Source organism: Gymnoscopelus microlampas (assembly GCF_963454915.1).
Source record: "Gymnoscopelus microlampas genome assembly, chromosome: 14".
Lineage (NCBI taxonomy): Eukaryota > Metazoa > Chordata > Actinopteri > Myctophiformes > Myctophidae > Gymnoscopelus > Gymnoscopelus microlampas.
In genome coordinates, this window is record NC_139951.1 from 28034520 (window position 1) to 28055016 (window position 20497).

General features: G+C 42.3%; 1 protein-coding gene across 2 annotated transcripts; it reads left to right on the top strand.

Annotated features, from left to right (window-relative positions):
* Positions 1 to 2022: 2022 nt before the first annotated feature.
* Positions 2023 to 14036, top strand: tbc1d24 (TBC1 domain family, member 24). 2 transcript variants are annotated; one of them, XM_084078548.1, is made up of 7 exons: positions 2023 to 2087; positions 5468 to 6589; positions 9033 to 9191; positions 9649 to 9712; positions 10571 to 10666; positions 11611 to 11854; positions 12481 to 14036. In XM_084078548.1, the coding sequence occupies exons 2-7, from the start codon at positions 5598 to 5600 to the stop codon at positions 12636 to 12638; spliced, it is 1713 nt and encodes a 570-aa protein (XP_083934674.1). In that variant the 5' UTR covers positions 2023 to 2087; positions 5468 to 5597; the 3' UTR covers positions 12639 to 14036. The 2 variants fall into 2 exon arrangements, with proteins under 2 accessions (XP_083934674.1, XP_083934675.1); XM_084078549.1 differs by lacking the exon at positions 2023 to 2087 and adding an exon at positions 2094 to 2112.
* Positions 14037 to 20497: the final 6461 nt, after the last annotated feature.

The following is a 20497-nucleotide window of genomic DNA, read 5'->3' on the forward strand; positions in this document are numbered from 1 at the left end:
GGAGCCGAGGGAAAACACAGGAAGGAAAAACAACCTTTTAGCCCAAGTCATACTGAGAGGCAATTATTGTCCCATATTATTGAATTATCAGTAATAACTGTCATGTGTTGCATCGCCATGTTCTGGCGGGTGCTTTGAGAAGTGGACAAAGCAGGGTGTTGTTGCCTTCGGTTGGGTACTTCCTGACCTCTTCAGTGCCTGCCAGTACCTGGGCAGCGTTGCTAGTAAACAAGGCAAATTTCACATGTAACCAAAGCAAAGTCTTTAGAGATAGCATGAGCCTGGGTTAGATGTCAAGCTGCAGGTCGTGGCCAGCATACATTGACTGTATCATATTCTTTACTAATACTAATGCTGCCATAATGTAAGTACATTTTATTTATATAGCACTTCTCACAGAGAGAACTCACAAACTTTACATATAATATAATAACAGCATTTCAAATAATTAAAATCAACAGAAACACACACACTGTACAATAGTACTCAGAAACAAAAACAGCAGACATATTACACACACAGAAGATAAAATCAAGGACATTCCGCAAAATGTATGCTTGTTTAAACAGAAGTGTTTCATGGTTCTTAAAAATGCCCACAGACGCTGCAGCTCTCAGGACCCGTGGAAGGGCATTCCAGAGTCTGGGACCTACAGACAGAAAGGCTCTATCGTCTTTGGTTATCAATCTGGTACGAGGGATGACTAATAGACCCTGATCGGCTGACCTTAGGGTCCTGCTCGGCACATACCGTTCTAGCAGGTCAGTTAGATATGCTGACGCTTGACCGTGCAGAGCTCTATATGTGAGCCAGTGGTGTGTTCTACCGTGTTACGCAATATGACGTGCAGAATTTTTCATGAAAAAAAGTGTAGCCCTCTACTATCAATTTCATCCATTGACCACGCGCGAGTGTAATCACGACTACGTGCAGGGATTGATTATCTTTTTCCATCCGAAAAAACCTAGAACACACTGATGTGAGCACCAGGACCTTGAACTGAACCCTGAAAACAAGAGGAAGCCAGTGCAAGGAGGCCAGGACTGGAGTGATGTTAACAGTCTCTGGCAGCAGCATATTGTGTGTGTGTGTGTGTGTGTGTGTGTGTGTGTGTGTGTGTGTGTGTGTGTGTGTGTGTGTGTGTGTGTGTGTGTGTGTGTGTGTGTGTGTGTGTGTGTGTGTGTGTGTGTGTGTTGTGTGTGTGTGTGTGTGTGTGTGTGACACAAATGTGAAAAACAAAATATAACACTTTATACAACAGCAGACATATGTTAAAGGAGTTATAAAGTGCAAGTGAATAAAATCAGCTGTGTGTGTACTGATAGGATAATGTAGATAATGTTTCTTTTAGGTGTGACAAAATGTTGAAGCTATGGTAGGTAGGCCCACTGGAAGGAGGCCATGTCCCTGTATGAAGTATTTTGTGTAGGCATAAGTTGGTGTAACTGTGACTGTATGCTATTACCACGGATGATTTTAACACCTGAACTATCTCGGTGGTTCTCAACCTTTTCAGGCCGCGACCCCCCAAAATAATCATATTTGAACTGTGGACCCTCCAAAATAATCATATTTGAACTGGGGACCCCCCACCCTGACAAGCACTTGGAATGTAGGAGTTGAGGCATTTAGTTTGACTCAGTTCCACAGATAAATATTGTGAAAATATCTACAAGCTCACAAGCTTGTCGATCGCTATTTTCAAAAGATTTCCCTCTTTCTTATTTACAATTTGGCCAATGTTTGACCAGTTTTTATAGTATATTTAAACTGGTTATTATGTGTTATTTGTTGATTATTTTTGATGCAGTTTTTTTTTATTTTCTTCTTTTTGGGGTATTAAAAAGGTCTTAAAAGTCCTTAAATCGTCACTTCACTGTCATCTGGGGACCCCCAAAATCACGTGAGGACCCCTCCTGGGGGTCCCAACCCACAGGTTGAGAACCACTGAACTGTCTTGTCTGTTCCACCACCACCAGATGGATTCCTCCTCTCTAGTGTATCCAGACGCCCACTGCGCATGCGCGAGCCAACTCGATATGAACGCCGCTGCTCCACAGCACGTCTCCAAGACATCTCACATCCAGGTAGGAGTGACTCTTGTCTTCACAGGTACCTATCGCGTCTTAATGTTGTCTTCTAATGACTTTTTTTATGCAAACAAAAACCCGTCGGCTCTGTCTGTCGTTTGGGGATTATGTGTACGTTGGCTTGCAGCAAATCAACTCCACACAAGAGCAAACTCGGCGATCAAAGCCCTGGGACCAGATTGTACTTGGGGTTGTTGGCATGTTTATGTGTTAGCTAGCAGAGATTGAGGTTGTTATAACGTGTAAACACACTGGTCGCTGCAGTTAACAAACGTACGTGGTGTTGGGTTGTCTGTGCATTAATGTATGTGTGTTTTGCATGTTCCTTAATCGGGTAACGTTACGTAGCTATTCTGGTGTGGAGTCCACTGTACCATTGCTGTATGGTTCAATGCGCTGAAATGGTAACCGGAAGCCTCGCCCCAAAACAAGCTCGCCCCCATTTCTTTTTCTCGGACCAGCGGTTCTTGTATTTGTTTTTACTGAGGATAAGGTTAGAAATAAGGTTATGGTTTTATGCATAGTTTACTGAGGTTACGTTTAGGAATACCAGGTGAATAGTGAATACCGCCGGATTTGCCCCGGGATCACTGTGTTTTGGGGCGAGTGTTTTGGTATTCGCTGAAATGGGTTGTTCTTGGCTAGCTACTGTAGCTTGCTAACTACAGGTATGAATGAAAACGTTGAAATAGCTTAGTTTGGTTGGTAAATCCTCCGTAACTTAGACTAGAAGCATAGAATGCTCGTAACTTGCCAGTTTGTACAGTTGTGTTCCGCAATATTAGCCGAAAGATGGTTAGTGAAAGGGATACTTCCGTTTTTAACGCTATTATAGACCAATTATCTAATTATTAGATTAGATTCTAATACGAAGCTATCCATTTACGTATGACATGCTATAGAAAGCTGAACGATTGCTTTTAAATGTCATTGTACAAGTTATTGCTGCAGTAGTGTGACTGTGAACTACTTGACAAACATTGACAGCTGTACACTGCAGATTCTCGTTTGTTGTACTGTCTATCAATGCAATAGCTGTGCTGGGATCAGTTCTTACTTCTTACTGCTGCACTGGCTGAGTTCCCAGCTGAGCTTGTGTTGGTTAAAACCGCCAAGTAAAGCTTTATTATCCCGCTACAGTAATTAACCGGGTGACGTAGTCCTTGACCGGTTGACGCCCCTATTCATGATAAGCACAACAACTACCCCCCCCCCCCCCCCCCCCCACACACACACACACACACACACACACACACACACACACACACACACACACACACACACACACACACACACACACACACACACACACACACAGAAAATGAAAAACGTAACTGAACGCTTTCAGTTAACTAATTCTTAATCTTAATGTTGCATCTGGCCAACTATGAGCATCCTTCAAGTTCAGGCCATATTAAAACTATGATGGAAGTCCCAGCTGTTTTTTGGCCAAAAACAAGATCTTACTATGAGACCAAAGTGTAGGTTTGAAAGTTGTGCATTAAGTAAGCGCACAACTGTAGATGTGCAGGACAGTAGCTCACCAGGTGGACTTTAGACAGAGCACTGGCCCCAGTTCATCCTACTCCAGTATGATGCTAGTGTCTCTGTCACGTGACCCTAGCCATTACATTACTTACTGACTTAGTGTTGTTTTGTTGTTAAACTTCCATTCATGCTGTAAGTTTTAAGTGAACGCTTGAACCTATTAGTTCGCTGAGCTGGTTGTTATCAACCATTGGGGTTTTGTGCCTTCCTCGAGATCCCTTGAAATCCTTTTAATTTCTATGCCATACATGTATTTATTTCATAGGTAATCTACATTGGAATACGACTGCTTACATGAGGGCTTTGCTTTGGTGAGCCTTTACTCTTTTTCAAGTCAATTTTATTTGTAAAGGCCTTGCCTAGCACATTTCTTACTAGGTCAATTAAATGTGTTTCGCATTAAAGGACAACACATTCTGAACAAAACAGATATTCTAAGTATTAACCCCCCTTGCCCCACAAAACCCAACACGCATTGTTGAGAAATTCTGTCTCACGCTGGATGCTGAGGCAGATGTATTCTGAGACACGGTAATTGCATGAGCTCAAGTACATGAAACGCACAGGTCAGAGCCTAGGTTAAGTTGTTCTCTGCTGAAAGAGGACTAGGCCACATTTATACACATCCGTATATGTCACAATCTGCACTCATAATAAATATTATAGAGTGCCAGGTCAGCATGGAGGACTATCTTAGTGTACAATATACTGATTGTTATCTTAAGGCCCAAGATGAATGACACCCTCACGTCAATGTTTGTCACAAGACAGCTCCTTCATAATCAAGCATTATGGCACACTTAAGGAGACATTATGTTTGATTATTGAATATTATGGTGCCTACTGGGCACCTACCTGCCTAGTGGCTCAGCCAGTTATTGCACAGACCTGAGTTCCTATCCAACTCCCATCATGTCTCCCTTGTCCCTTCCCTATGACTTTAATTTCCTTTCTCTCTATGTGCTACTGTCTAATAAAAAAATGTTAAAAAATAAAGGAGCAAATATAAATCTTGGCAAGTTATCATCAGTTGTATCAAAATATCACAGTCCGTCTAACAGGATAATCTTTACATTTTAACTGTATTAGCAATGTTAGGAGATTGGACAATGATGGACCTACACACTATAAATTCACTTGGACAATGATGGACCTACACACTATAAATTCACTTAGCATTGCATCTTTTGGAGTATCTGCATTCAGATTTGGTTCAGCTTTGATAGCACCCAGAGTCAGAGACTTCATGGAGTTTTGCCATATATTGTTTTTGCTCTCAGCCACAATTGTCCGGACAGTGAGTGCAGTGGCCAATCTGGCCATAAAAAAAGTTAGTGGCCTATGTTAGGTCACTAACGTACTGTAGGCCTGCCTATAAACTCCTGTGTAAGTCATATTTCTGCATCAAAGGTCGTCTTCTGCAGTTTGTTTTCTTATCACAAGACTAGGAAACCTCACACAGCTCTATTCTATTTGGGCTATGCAACAGTGATTTTTGCTTGCATTTTTAATCTCTAGATGTGACATACACAATGTCCATGTCTCCACTTTGCTTTGAACTTCTACAGTGAACCCAGATCCTTATCTTGTATGAACTGAAATCCGATGGCAGAACAGATATGGGTCAACATGCCTGCAAATTCTATGTCTTGGTCTTCTATTTAGATAATGGATACAGTTGGCCAATTAAATAGAAACTGTGAAGCTAAGAAGACCCTTAACAAGAAGTTCCTGAGTCCAGAGTCTGAAATACAGATAATGCCACCATAATTGTCTGAACTTTTTCAGAATAATATATTATCATTAATTCTCTTTTGTCTGCATTTCAGGGGCCACATCATGGGCAGCTAAAGGATAATTAGAACTAGTCCGTTGGGTGGAGGACGGAAGGCTTGGCATACACCAGTCCCTTAACCTCCTCCTACTGTGGCCTTGGCCATAGCTTCAGGTTCTGGTACAATGGCTGAGGAAGACTATGGCAGCTTTGTCGACTGGGATCAGATGGGGGACCTGGCTAAAAGCAGCGGACCCACCAAAGTGGACACTAAGGACCTGAAGGAGTTCAAGCAGATGGCTCGGCAGGGCTACTGGGCCAAGAACCACAAACTGCGCGCACAGGTCATTCAACAGCTCATTAAAGGCATTCCCTGTCGCACAGTAACCCCAGATGCGGAGGTCTACCGCGACCTCATGGGAAATGCGGCCACCAAGAAGCCCTCCAATGCCATACCGCTACCCGACTTTGTGGATGGCAGCCCCGTCCCACATTACTGCCTGAAGTCTGAGGCCGTAGGATCCGCTCACCGGATCATCGCCTGTCTGGCGGGACAGTTTCCAGACATTTCCTACTGCCCGGCGCTGCCTGCCATCACGGCGTTGCTCCTGCACTTCAGTGCAGACGAGGCGCAGTGTTTTGAGCATGTCAGCCGCATGCTCTCCTGCAACGAGCCGGGCAAACGGCTACTGGATCAGACCTATCTGGCCTTCGAGTCCAGCTGTATGACCTTCGGTGACCTGGCCAACAAGTATTGCCAGTCAGCCCATAAGCTGATCGTGGCCACAGCTCAGGATGTGATGGAGGTCTATATAGACTGGCAGCGCTGGGTGCTGGGGGACCTTCCCTTCAGCCACGTTGCCAGAGTCCTTGACGTCTACCTGGTGGAAGGTTACAAGGTCCTCTTCCGGGTGGCTCTGGCCCTCATCAAGTTCTACCGCAAGTACAAGGTGGGCGCTCAGGGGGGCCAGGCGGGCCAACAGGAGAAGCAGGACTCGGGTGGAGTCAGGAAAGACATTCAGGCCTTCATTAAAGGCATTGCCTCCACCGTCACCCCGGAGAAGTTACTCGAGAAGGCCTTCTCTATCCGCTTGTTTAGCCGCAAGGAGATCACCCTTCTGCAGATCACCAATGAAAAGGCCCTGCAGCAGAAGGGCATCACGGTCAAACAGAAGCGGTATGGTTTTCACATGTGTATTGAATGCACTGCACTGGGAGGATTGTTAGTTTCTTTGTATGCATGTCTTTTTCAGGCTCATCTATTCTTTGTCAAGTAATATCTGAAGCCCACATTCTAAAACTTCTTTCAGAAATAGTAATTCCTTAGTTGATGCCACACAAACGTGACATTTATACCAAAACCCAACCTTAATTTGCATATGACCATTTAATGTGTGTACACACACCATGGCGAGTGAGGTTGCAGTATATTCTGTTCTGGCAAAGCAAGGGAACTGGTCTCTCCGTGGTCATGTTGTGGTCAATAGAATGCAAATATTTCGTATCATTTTGTGAGGGTAGCATGCGTTTCATATGCATCACACACCTTGTGTGTCTCAGCTGGGTTAAATCATTTGCACAGGATGATCGGAGTTGCCGGGGTCAAACGCACTGTAAAGCTGCATTGTGCAATGTGTTTTATGTTAGTCACGTAGCCGGAAGGAAAACGACATTCTCCATGTCGAGATGTAACGCTACTGACTAATATCTACTGGCTGTCCATGTTGCCTAAGTCTTGGTGTTGTCCTCCTCGACCTTCCTTAACAGATTTGTTGAAACAACCTTGGCACCTCCCCTGCCCTGTAAATTCTGCTGACCCTATCCCATACCCATTACCCAATGCTTCGCACTGCTGTCTTAAGGCAGGATGACTTCTAACTGCACTTTGGCTGAATTATCTGGATCTGTACAAAAAGTATTGACCAATTTATGGGCCATGTGTAGAGCAGCTATTTACTACCTTACCGTGTACATTTTGTGTCTGTAGTGACAATCTAGGACATCTGCTGCACTGCTAGCCTAACATGATTTCTTTGGGACAATTTGAAACTAGATTTGTATATTTGTACAAATAAATAACTACCTGTAAATAACATTCTGTGTCTCTAAAAGGAATTGATAAGGTCTAGTGAGACTCCAGATCAGTTTAGGCCAGTGTGACACGTAAAGTTCCTCTGTTAATGCTAGCATAATTAAAGATTAGATAAAGAGGGAAACTGTAAAATCCAATTGGAGGTGGTATGCTAGGAATGAGAGTTATGCCTTCTTAAAATTGCACAGGACCAGTTACTATATTAAGCAGGCTATCAGTTAGTAGCAAGCTATTTCAATTGGTAAATTGGTCAGGGGGTCCAGTCTTTTCACAGTATGGCTGAAGGGCCCAGCCGTAGAGAGCAGTGTTGTTTGTATGCATGTCCCCACAAAATAGACCAATCACAGTGCACTACAAAGCTCAGTGGACGCTGTTGACACCAATCACAGTCCCCATAAAATGCATCCCCGCCTCGATACTTACAGCCCTACCACTCCATGCTTTCATTTCATGTGTCATATCATGTAGGTTATAACATCTATATAAAACTCTTCAGTTTGTGAAGTTTCTGATTCGCTTGCTAGTGCACCCCTGCGCACTACCCTACGTGGTGAATTTGTCGATCCATCTCTCTTGAAGCAGATCGTGTAAATGTCAACATCTTCATAAATATACTGTACAATCACAATATAACGGCAAAGTGAGAGTGTGCGTTTGTTATTTGGTGAGTTTGTTGATGCCGTCAACGTGGTCTGCCTTAAAGTAGGGACTTAGTGTTGCCTAAAGGCTTGTGTAAATATTTAGCTGTCAGTATTAGATTCTGTGTCTTGTTAGATAATGCATTCTGGCATGCAGTGATTTCATCCTTTTGTCTCACCATTCTGTTTCTCTTTTCTCTGGGTTTCCCACATCTTTCCATCCACTGTCTCTTCTCATCTGCTCTCCCACACATGCACATCCCACCACTTCCTGTGCGTTGGTTCTTATACAGTGTTATTAGGTGGGTTTTATTGCATTCTATTTTCTTCGATCTAAACCTCTTTTCTTTTCAACTACATTCTTTTCTCTTTTTGTCTCATTTGTGATTTTAATGCTCATCAAGCCTAAAGTTAGAGTAGATTTTTGCACTTGCGTCTGCTTTAGTCATGCCCTCCTAGAACAGTGGTTCTCGACCTGTGGTCCCCACATGATTTTGGGGGGGTCCCCAGATGACAGTGAAGTGACAAAAAGAAAAAGACCATTACTGCATCAAAGGTAACCAACAAACTATACTATAAAAACTGGTCAAACATCAAATAAACGTCAAATAATGTAAGAGAGAGGCAAAAATTGTGAAATATTGTTTCACAATATTTATCTGTAGAACCAAGAGGGGGTCCCCAGTTCAAATATGATTATTTTGGGGGGTCGCGGCCTGAAAAGGTTGAGAACCACTGTCCTAGAATGTGACATAGAAGTCGAATTCATCAGCAATCATAGTTCCCTTCAATATCTCAGCCGCACATCTGCTTTGCTTTTTACTGGTGAAAAGACATAACGTCACTAACTGTGTGATCTTCCCTTGCCCCACCTTATTGGCGGTCTCCAGGGGTAATGTACAGCTGGCGCTGAATCCTGACACCTTCTCATCAGAGATAGTCAGCGCCAAGGAGATGCACGACATCTGGTCGTGGATCCCTGAACGCTTCGCCCTGTGCCAACCCCAGCTCCTCTTCACCACGTCGACTCACGGCTGCAGCATCAACAGGTACACCACGCTGCTATGCTCGCATTAGTACAGCTACATTATCCAAGGGTTAAGATTGTTGATTTGGGACCTGAAATTTCCTGTTTAAATCCATGGACTTACAGGTAGTCGAAGAATAATCGCACAAGCCACAATCTTTCCATTAGGATTGGCTTGAATAGACAATCCTAGAGCGTTAAGAGCTTTATTGGTACTTGTGAAACATTTCATAATCGTCATTTGGTTTGTTTTAATGAATGAAAACGGAAATCTGTCAGGCTGGAACTAGAACAAGGAACTACCAACATGTTTTGTTAATATTTACCCACTTTATTGGTTCACTCTGCGTTTGTGCTCAGAAAACGTACTAATCCAAAGTGCACTACTATTGCCCATAAAATGAGGCATTAGAAACTGTATGATCCTCAGTCCTGTCACTCTTAAATCATTGTGTTATGGTTTCCTCTTATTTCTCCAGGTTTTACGCCCATTGTGAAGGCTATGAACCCACCCTTCTCCTAATCCGGACCACCGATGGTGATGTAAGCACTGTACACATCATGCTGTCTTATGCCTCTTTTAACGTTATACATAAATATTCAGCCATTCATTTTATATCTGTGTTTTGTGTTTATATATTCAATTGAACATTATATGTCGACGGGGCCAAATTAAGACTTTATTTATAGACACCAGGGCTTTGACAAGGCTCAAGAAAACCTTTCTTTTCTGGATATACTGTATTATGTTGACCATGAGGCCCCAGCAATTCATCACCCTGCTTGCCTTGTGCGCTGCAGCGCTCTGTTTGGCACGTCTCTCTCACACACACACACACGCACATACAGCATCATCACAGTTTGTAAGAAAAAATAATGGCCAGTGTTTTCCCGACTCCAGTTTATCCTGTTATAAACAGTGGTGGAAGAAGTACTCAGTAAAAGTAGCAATACCACAATATAAAAATACTCTGTTACAAGTAAAAGGCCTGTGTTCAAAATGTTACTTGAGTAAAAGTACAAAAGTATTGGCATCAAAGTATACTTAAAGAACCGAAAGTTAAAGCACAAATGTTTGAAAATAGCCGATCTACTATTCTGCTATTTTCAAATAGCCTAGGTATAAAATAGCACTAAAGTGGTTAATGTTAATGTTTTCTAATATAATGATTTATATCTGCAAAGTAACTAGTAACTAAACTTTTAGGAGTAAAAGTACAATATTTTCCTCTGAGATCTAGTGGAGTAAAAGTATTGGAAATTGGAAATACTCCAGTAAAGTAAAAATACCTCAAAGTTGTGCTTAAGTACAGTACTTGAGTAAGTGTACTCGGTTACTTTACACCACTGGTTATAAAGTCTGTTGTGTTTTGCCTAAACTTTCCTGGGTGTTTTGTCAAGGTGTGCGGCGCTTTCCTCTCCACGGACTGGGAGGAGCGGAAGAGGGGAGGCAACAAACTCAGCTTCTTTGGCACGGGGGAGTGCTTCGTCTTCAGAGTCAGTCCATTCATAATGCCTTATTTGACTGAATTCATTCTATCTGCTGACTTTAATGTTTATTTTTGGGAAGCTAGTTTGTTAGATCTGTGAACTAAGATTCTGATAGAAGTTACCTCAGTAACAAGTGGCAGAATATCATCACCAGGGGGCGCCATTCACTTTCTGGTGACAGTGAGACAGGACTGTCTGGCTCTCCTGGCTCATATCCACTTTCTGCTCCTCAAGGAGAAGCCATATTTACAGGGCAAAAGTCACAAGGCCTTCCTCATATTCATGTCGTTCTTGGCAACAAACAACCACATATCATGTTTCTTGGTTTTGGCAGGTGGTGCAACATTAAGGAGTAACATCCATTGTTGCACCTGGGCTAGAAATAGCATACAGACTGGGGCTTCTGATGCCTTCTGAATTAATTATTAAACTGCCTATCTATGTTGATGTGCAGCTCTGTGAGCTCTCGACTCACCAGAAAACACAACCGCCATCACACACACACGCGCGCGCACACAAATCTGCATGCACACAAATACACAGATCAGAAACTCCAGTAACCTGACCTAATAGTATCTGATTAGGGCCTCATCCGACACCAGCTGACACAGAGACTGAGAGCAGCCACTGACGGCTATCAGATAAGCAGAAGCGGGTGGAGGGATATGGAGAACTTAATTAAGTTATACCTCTTTCATTAGTAAAAGGTTATCTTGGCATGTCATAACTTGGAAGTCTGTCAACATAATTATGTTGGTCCATTTTAGAAGCCGGATCAGGTTGTCTTTTTAGACGTGTCAACCGTATGTTGCCCTGTAAGGATCTGATATCTGTATATTTAATCTAGTTAAATAAATGCTACCTGTAGTGAGCCAAATGTTATCAAACGATTAGCCATGTCATTGACAAACTCCTAACAGCATTTGACACCGTTTTGTCTCCTTTTGTAGTTGAAGCCAGAGATGGAGCGCTATGAGTGGGTGGTGATACGTCACCCTGAGCTGGCTTCATCCATCAAGGATCAAGGCCAGGACGACACAACGCCCTCAGAGGGCCAAGACCCAGGTACCAATAGTCTGCAGGCTGAGAGGCCCGCCGGAGACCTGTCCCCCTTCCTTTCTGCCCGGCATTTCAAACTCAACTCCAGGAACACTTCCATGTTCATGGCTGGCAACTTCGACTCCATCATAATTGGTGAGTGGGAAACGGCAAGTTTTGCCCCAGTCTCTGTGGAGAAACTGTGCACGTTGTGTTATCATCTATATCAGTCATCTCAGGGCATCGTGATAAGGAAGCATAGGTTGTGTATATAAATGCATCACTTGTATGGATGGCATTGCATATTTTACAGCAGTATTATGCAGTAAACAGACCAAACTCGGCATGAGCTGTGACAAAGTCCAATGAGATGGCCATTCCCTTTACTGTCACTTAAATAGAGCAGACAAATGAAGCTCACCGTATCCACTAGAAGTGTCTAGTTGCTGTCATCCATATGGGTGTAAATGTAGCACTAATGGGCATGTAGGTGGACATCCATACAGCTGTCTTAAGCTGTTTGTATGTGTTTATAATTGGCAAAAAAAAAGACGATTGCATACATTAAACTTGCACCATTAATCATGTCGGATCATATATTACAATTGTTCCTATGCACATTTACCAACTGCAGATTATTGGCTGAACAATACACAATATCTTTTAATTTAGATTGTCCACTGTGGTTGGAAGATGGTTAAGATATTAATATACTGTAAAATGGAATAAAGTCATCAGTCAATAATGACCATTAACGGTAATGCTGTTCTCTGTCTGACCAGGAGGGGGAGGCGACGGCAATGCTCTCTACATTGACGGTGAGCTGAACCATGGGCGCTCAGCCAGCTGCACCACCTTTGACAACCCGCCCCTGTGTGCAGAGAACTTCCAAGTCGCTCTGCTGGAAGTATGGGGCTTTCAGGATACCATGGCATTATAATGGGACAAGTAAATGTTGGAGAATACAGCACAACAATTACAGATTCATAAAATACACACAAGCATGCAGTACATAACCTATTTTGCACACACAATATACATTCAATATTGAAACACTTAAGGTTGTACTCGTACACAGTACGGCACCATATGAAACGTCCATCTACTGCGTAAAAAAAAAAAGAACAGGGATATGCAACGAAAACAACTTCCATCCAGCAAATTCATGTTGAAAACATAATTGTTAAAGTTGAATATTTTATTTATTGATGCACTTATTATAATTTCAATATATCTTCGTGATTTTTCTTTTGTATTAAAGATTTTTAATTGTGGTATATATGTATTCATATTTTTGTTAAGCCTCTTTGTAAGGGTCTAGACATGCTATTGTACTTCATGTTTAACTATTGAGGTTTTTCTCTAGTTAACAGCCTACACATGATTCAGCTACTCAATTACTTGTGATCTCTCCATAATCATTTGTGCTCTGTTCATACAGCTTTCCATAGGAAACCTTTGAAATTCCTGATTCTTGTTCAAATGTGCAGATTGGTTTAGCAAAAGTCGCCAAAACTGTAGCTAGATTGTGCTATTCGTCTTTGTTCGTGGGGGGGGGGTGTACTAATAACAGAATGCAGTATGTCTGACACCGTTTTCATCAACTAGACATGTTCATGTCTCATCAACATGTCGGGTCATGTTGATGAACTGATGTTTGTGTTGGTTAAATAATGTGAAGTGTGTGTGTGTGTGTGTGGTGAAGCTTGCTTTTAAAATGCAGACACTACAGGTTTGTGTCAGGGCTCCTGTTGGTGAAGACCAGTCATGTTTATCCTCCCTCTTACGGACTTGTACATACTTTATGTGGGACACCTATCAGATGAGTTGAGTCTGAATTATACTTAATGATGGCGTTGCTCGCCAAAAATAGCTTATATCCATTGAACAAATACGACAAAACAACGACAAGTACAAGTAGGATTTATTGTGGTGCTTTTTTTGACCTATGTATGGAAGTATTAATGTTGACTGTAAGTGGAGCTATTGTAAAACAAGTCTTACCAGCTAAACTGTCCCGGGTGCTACTGCACCTTAAGAATTCGTGTTTAGTAAGTGAATATTTGGTCATGATGGGGTGAATATGTTGTGGGATATTTTTTTTATTGGTGAAGTTAAATACAGCGTGGTCATCTTCTCTTGGATCTATCCGTCCCTCAGTCATGTGACTATATCAAGTGAAGTCTGACATTGTAATGTTGACTACATGCTCTCTGAGTCTGAGCTATGCAACGTCTAAATAGCTGTGTTCATGTGTATGTTTCAGATTCCGTTCCAGTGAAAGTCATAACAGTTGTTCTTACATGTGAAAGTACAGTAATACACATATGGCAAATTACTCCTTGTTATGTTTTTATTATCTGTATTGCTTTACCTGTGCTGGCTGTCCAATGTTGTACTACTTTTCTACTTGAAAGGGAAGGTGGCAATTCTATGGACTCTGTCACAGAAATGTGTCAGATGCCTTTTGCAATCACATGACCTAGAATAATTAAACCCCTTTGCCACTGCCTTCCTTATTTTGCTGCATGCTGTAAGTACAGTAACTGACTCTAGAATATTTGGATTGTACATTTTTGTAATCCATCAATAAGACAAAACAAAATTTTCCTGATTATTATTGTTTTTTTTCCCCTGGCCTTTTGCTACTACTACAGATTTTGTCAAACCCACACAAATCGGTGCACATTATCTCTGGGGTCATGTGATCAAGATGTACAAGTCTGATTTCTCAGATTCCTTTCCAATTGGCTATGACTGCCTGAGGGCCCTGGGCAGGCAACCCAGCATGGCGGAGACATTTTTCTAGTTTACCAGTGCATTGACTTCTAAGTGTATTACTTAAAAACTATTTTAACTCCCTCCTGAGTTTTCAAAATATGGAATAATGTTGACCCAAATCCTGAGGATATTGTGGAGATAAGTTGTCCATAAAGATTAGGAGTATCTCTAGGGCACTCGGTGGCTCTTCTGCAGTGCTTCGTCCATAGTGTTCATGGGAGGGAAGCCAGGCGGGGAGGTTGATCCCTTTTCCTAACACTACAGGTTGTTAGTCAGGGTGTGGAACTAGGGAGGATTAGTGTGTACCTCCTTATGCGTTATGTCCTCCCAGTGAAACTCCTCACTGTCAGGTGAAAAGACAAAACACATATTGGAGGAAACACGTGATTTGTAGGACTAGCAATTACAGATGACTAGAATACATAACGACTAATATTGGGAGGAAAAAAAGCGTTTAGAGTGTCTCTAGAGTATTCATATCAGATACTATGATTAATCATGTATCAAATGAGCATAAAGCAGTAGTTGGATAATGATAGTATTAAGAACTAAATGTAGAAGCACACACTTGTATTTACTTGGAGCTTACAGTATGAGATTGTAGGATGTAGCTTTAATATGAACTTATAATAATTAAACTTGAGGATAAGAACATCTTAAATGTAATTTCTATAGTTCAGGGGACTATAGAAGACTAGTCAGTTTTGACTAATAAGTTAGTCATTGGAAAAACAGCTTCTTGATTGGAGGCACAATGTGTATTTTTGTCTTGTGGAAGTGGGTGACTCTGAAGTGCATGACTGGAATATTTTTGGCCAGCAATGCGATTTAGTCAAATCTAAAACTTGGAAATCCTTGTGATTTAGACCAGATTAGTTCACCTTGAGGGTTTAGTAAATTGAATATGTTCATTATATTGTGATTGTACAGTAAGAAATAGCTAAATATCAGCTGCTTTAGAGATGAATACAACCCGTGTCCTCACTTTGTAACAAGTTTATTCTACACTACAAATGGAAATACCTTAAGCAGGGTGGAAAAAAAAAATACTTTGTCTGCTTAAGCCAAGCTCATAAAAACCGAAGTCTTGGGGGGGGGGGGGGGGGGGGGGGACCTTGTTTTAATTGGCTGTTGACAATGACAGATGTAATGAGGGTATAATTAGTTAAGATCTGTCATTGTGCATACCTTGTGCATCCTTATTGCTTAGCCAATTGAAGGCTTTCTTACTTTTTCACGAGGGTGTGCCATGGATAAAAAAAATAGCTTCCACAACTAAACTTGAGATGGATTATATTCAGGAACACATTCCGAAAGCACTCACACCGAACACATTCAATCAATTCAGAATTCAGTTGCATTGCTGTAGAAATAAAATGGTATTGCAGTCTATTAATTTGCAGTGGGTGTGGTGGTCCAGCCTAATGTGTCTGTGAGAGTACAGAGGAGTAGACGGCAAATAGTCCAGGCGTTTCGGGACAGAATCGTGCACTTTACGATACAAGCATGAAATTTGACACACAGTTAGAGCATGCCATAAGGAACATTTTTGGCTATAGGGCCATCGCAGATTTGTCCTGTGGTAACCATGGCAGCCATTTTCCAAAATGGCCTCCATCTGCTGTTATTTTACCAATAACTCAGGTGCTAGACCACCTAGGATCTTGATTCTGGTGACTAATCCTACATTTTCAAGGATGAGGAATACAGCGGTACTATTTACAACATTCTACTACCTAACTGCATATATCTGGCATTCAGTTAATTAAATAATAATAAACCCATCAAAATATGTAATGATGTAGTACAGTAGATGTTTTCAAACTGACACGTGAGAGTCAAGAATGCAGTACTTCACTGTTTATTTTATTAGTAGTAGTATTGCATAATTATTTTCAATGGACTATAAGACACAACAAAGGCAGAGTACTCATGAGTCATAGCCTAATGGCATATAGACCAATTATTTGTTTACCAACATTGAGACTGGACGCACAGGTGATTGTTTCACGCAATCAATCAATCAATTCTCAACCTGTTGTTTTGGGGTGCGCTGATTTCAGCACACCCCAACCCCCTCTTGTGTGTTGGCTAGTGAGGCGCGTCCTAGCGAGACCTGATAGAATGGGTTTCATTGCGCGCATACTGGTTCCGCGCAGACTGGTTCCGCGCAGACTGGTTCTTATCAGTGTGACGTCGTCTGTTAAGGGGTCTATTCAATAAAGCCAGATAATCTACACAATGTTAGTTGCACAGTCCACCACAGTAGCAAAGGGCAGTACACTGAAGTGCTGCCTTAACACATCTGCATTGTCCACTGCATCCCTTTTTGCAACCACAGCGGAGGAGTTCCCGAAAGGCCAGGCTCGCTTCTGTGTGGTCCAGTGCACTTCCCATCCTCCTGTCAAAATTAGAATCAGCTTTATTGTCAGATCACAGGTTTACAAGTGTAAAGAAGTGGATTAAATTATTTGTATTCACCTGTCTCCTTCCTCTTCCACCCCCATTCACCTGGGGATGGGAGTTCAGGGGCTGCAACCATCGCCTGTCCCCAACAATGGCCAGCTTGGTAGGCTGCCCTCTTTGTATGTTGAATCAGTGCAGCTGGTGTTGGGGGGAGTCCATCAATTGTTCTGCCCTTCTGGGTGAATAGCTGCTTCCGTGCCTGAATCACTGATGCCTGGCCGCTAGTGCGGTCATAGAGCAATACCACAAAACGCTCCAGAGGCTCCATCCAGTCATCTATTTTGTCTGGGATGGCAGCTAAGGAACTGAAGGCACGTGTGACGTCACCATAGGTTTTCCAGGTCTCCCATGCCGTCTTCTTGCCTCTGCCTCCAAAAGATGACACTGTGTCACATCCAGTAAAGGCATCGAACATGGGTAAGGCTAAGCATCGATCTGGGCCTAATGCCCTTGCCATCTCATGAGCTGCTAAGTTACGGAAACTTTTCCCAGTTCCAAAAGCAACCCACAGCTCAGTCAAGTGGAGGCGTTGGGCTGACGTTACTGCCAGGACTAGCACATCCGTGTCTACTGTGCGTATTGTCACCTTGCTATACCCTTTCTTCACAGCATCTTCTAGGTGTAATATGACACGAGTATCAGCCTCCTCATGTACTGTAGTTAGTTAGGTAGTTACTAGCATGTTGTGAATAGTACCACTGTATTCCTCATCCTTGAAAATGTAGGATTAGTCACCAGAATCAAGATCCTAGGTGGTCTAGCACCTGAGTCATTGGTAAAATGACAGCAGGTGGTGGCCATTTTGAAAGATGGCTGCCATGGTTACCACAAGACAATTCTAAATAGTACCACTGTATTCCTCATCCTTGAAAATGTAGGATTAGTCACCAGAATCAAGATCCTAGGTGGTCTAGCACCTGAGTTATTGGTAAAATAACAGCAGATGGAGGCCATTTTGGAAAATGGCTGCCATGGTTACCACAGGACAAATCTGCGATGGCCCTATAGCCAAAAATGTTCCTTATGGCATGCTCTAACTGTGTGCCAAATTTCATGCTTGTATCGTAAAGTGCACGATTCCATCAAAATATGGCCCGAAACGCTTGGACTAAAAGTGGTGGTGTAAGTCCTTCTCTTAAGTGGCACTGACTTACCATTTCTTGCCAAAGCAGCGCTGTCCATTCAGGATTCTCACACGTGCATGCCTATATTTAGCCCCTACTCTAGGTGTTGGTCAGGCGCATTTGAAAACTATGTTTTCCAGCCACGACAATGTAAGATGATCAACATTACAACCTGCCCCGAACCGGCACCCCCCCCTGCCCATCAGACGATGGGGAATTGTCAATGGGACAAACAGGGCAAAGGCCTGACAAATAGTTTTGGCTCAGATTTACTGTTATTTATATGGGTGTTTGACGGATGCTTGCATGTCATGTTCTTCATGCTCCTGATGACATCAAAGTATGTCTTCTATCAGTGGTTTTGAATTATGGCATCTGCAGTGTATATCTACGTCCTTGAATATAAGCGTTGGCAGTCCATCCTATCCTATCGACACTATGACTCAGACATATTGGTCGGCCCAAACCTCTAGTTGAAAAAAATCCCATTCCACTCGACTAGACTGAGATGTGCTGCAAAAGTAGATCATGATTTATTATCTTCAATGAAATAGAATCACCATTCATACAGGATTAAATCTTTTCCACTGGCATGAGAGAACATTGTCTTGAGTATTTCCATGTGAAAATTATTGATTTGTCCAGCCCAATAGGAAGAGAGATTACAGAGTTATTTATATATATTTATTTGGTTATGCACTGAACCTAACTTATCTGGGACAAATGCCAAACTTCAAAGTGGCTTAGCTCAGCGACTTCCTTTTTTTAGATCCTGAGCACATCTTACACAGAGTATACTGTAGGGCTCTGTGTTTTGCTCTTATTGCATCTGCAGCATTAATATTAAAACGATTTAAAGGATGGTGGCTGTGTCAATCACATAAATATAGGATGCTGTCTACATGCATCTGACGTTAGGTTATACTCTTATACTATTTCAGAAAACAATAGGCAGCCACTGCACTGCCTGGGGACCAGCAGCTCCAGCTCTAAGGTCAGTATGAAGGGCACTGGCAGGAGCACATGTACCCAACATGCACATCTTTTGATGTGGGTGAAAACCCACATTTGACACCATACTCTTCGCAGGTGTGCAGTATCTGAATGGTGCTTACATTGAATCATGACCTTGTGAAGAATTCTTACAATTCCCTCTTCAAAGATCACTCAGTTTAACGGATTGGGAATCCTTTAATCTGAGAGATGGGGGGGATAAACAGTAGCACTGAAGGACATCAGACAGTCTGATCCCTGTGTTCATCTGTCTAGAAAAACAAATGGGTGTTTACAATAAGTGGATACACAGGGTATCATATTACAGCATTGTGTCAATTCAGAAGTGTATTATGTGTCCACATAAGTCATCATAACACACCAGCCATAATGGAGAGGCCATCCCCAACCCAAATCATGTCCCTTTGACATCTAACCCTAACAGGAGTAATGAGATTCCAGGATCAATAAGTGGTCAGCAGAGGAAAAGAAAATTAAATTAAATGTAATTTACATTCAAGTGTGGCTTTTTCCCCCCATTTATCTATATTGTATTTCACATACAAGAAACAATGTCTGTTTCCACATGCATAATACAGAGTCTCATGGATTGGGGGTTGCATGTCGGTCAAGGAAAAGGTATACACAGTACAGTACGAGTACATACATGGAGGGAAGCCTGTGATGGTGGTGTAGAAATTACATCACGGGTGATGGTGTTTTACAGTGGCATGGTGGGGGGAGGGGTTCATTTATGGTGCTGCTACTGACTGACTGAATAGAAGATGCAGAGGGGGCGTATGGATGGAGGAAGGAAGGATGGAGATGGGGAGGGAAAGAAGAGGCAGGGGGACTGCACAACCTCTCTGTGACTCACACACTCCGTCACTCTCATGCAGTGTTTAGCACACACGATCTCTCTCTCTCTCTCTCTCTCTCGTGCTTGCTGGAGGGATTCTCGTCTCCCTCCCCCAACACCACATGGACACAACCTCACAATCTCTCACTCATGTTCCACATCACTTCTGCATATCACAGTTCACTGTAAACTAACTAACCCTCTACTTTGTGGTAGTGTTCACTGTTCAGGTTACAAAATGCATGCACGACATATTTCAATATATGTAACATTAGGCATTTCATTATTTGAGCAGGTGTATCAGAGATTATCATGTGAAAAGTCACAATAAATCCTGATGTTTAAAGTGCATGTTTACATTGCTCGTATTAATATAATACCCTTTTTATTGGAGACCACGAATATGATATGTGGCATTAACTATATATTGCCTTAAATTTGCATCCACATTCCACACCCTTTTAATCAGCTCCCTCATTCCATCCTCTGATTCTGAAGGAGGCAGCCTTTGATATCAGAGGGAAAGCCTGCAGCGGAGCATTCCAAATGATTGGGGATGACCTTCAAACGAAAATG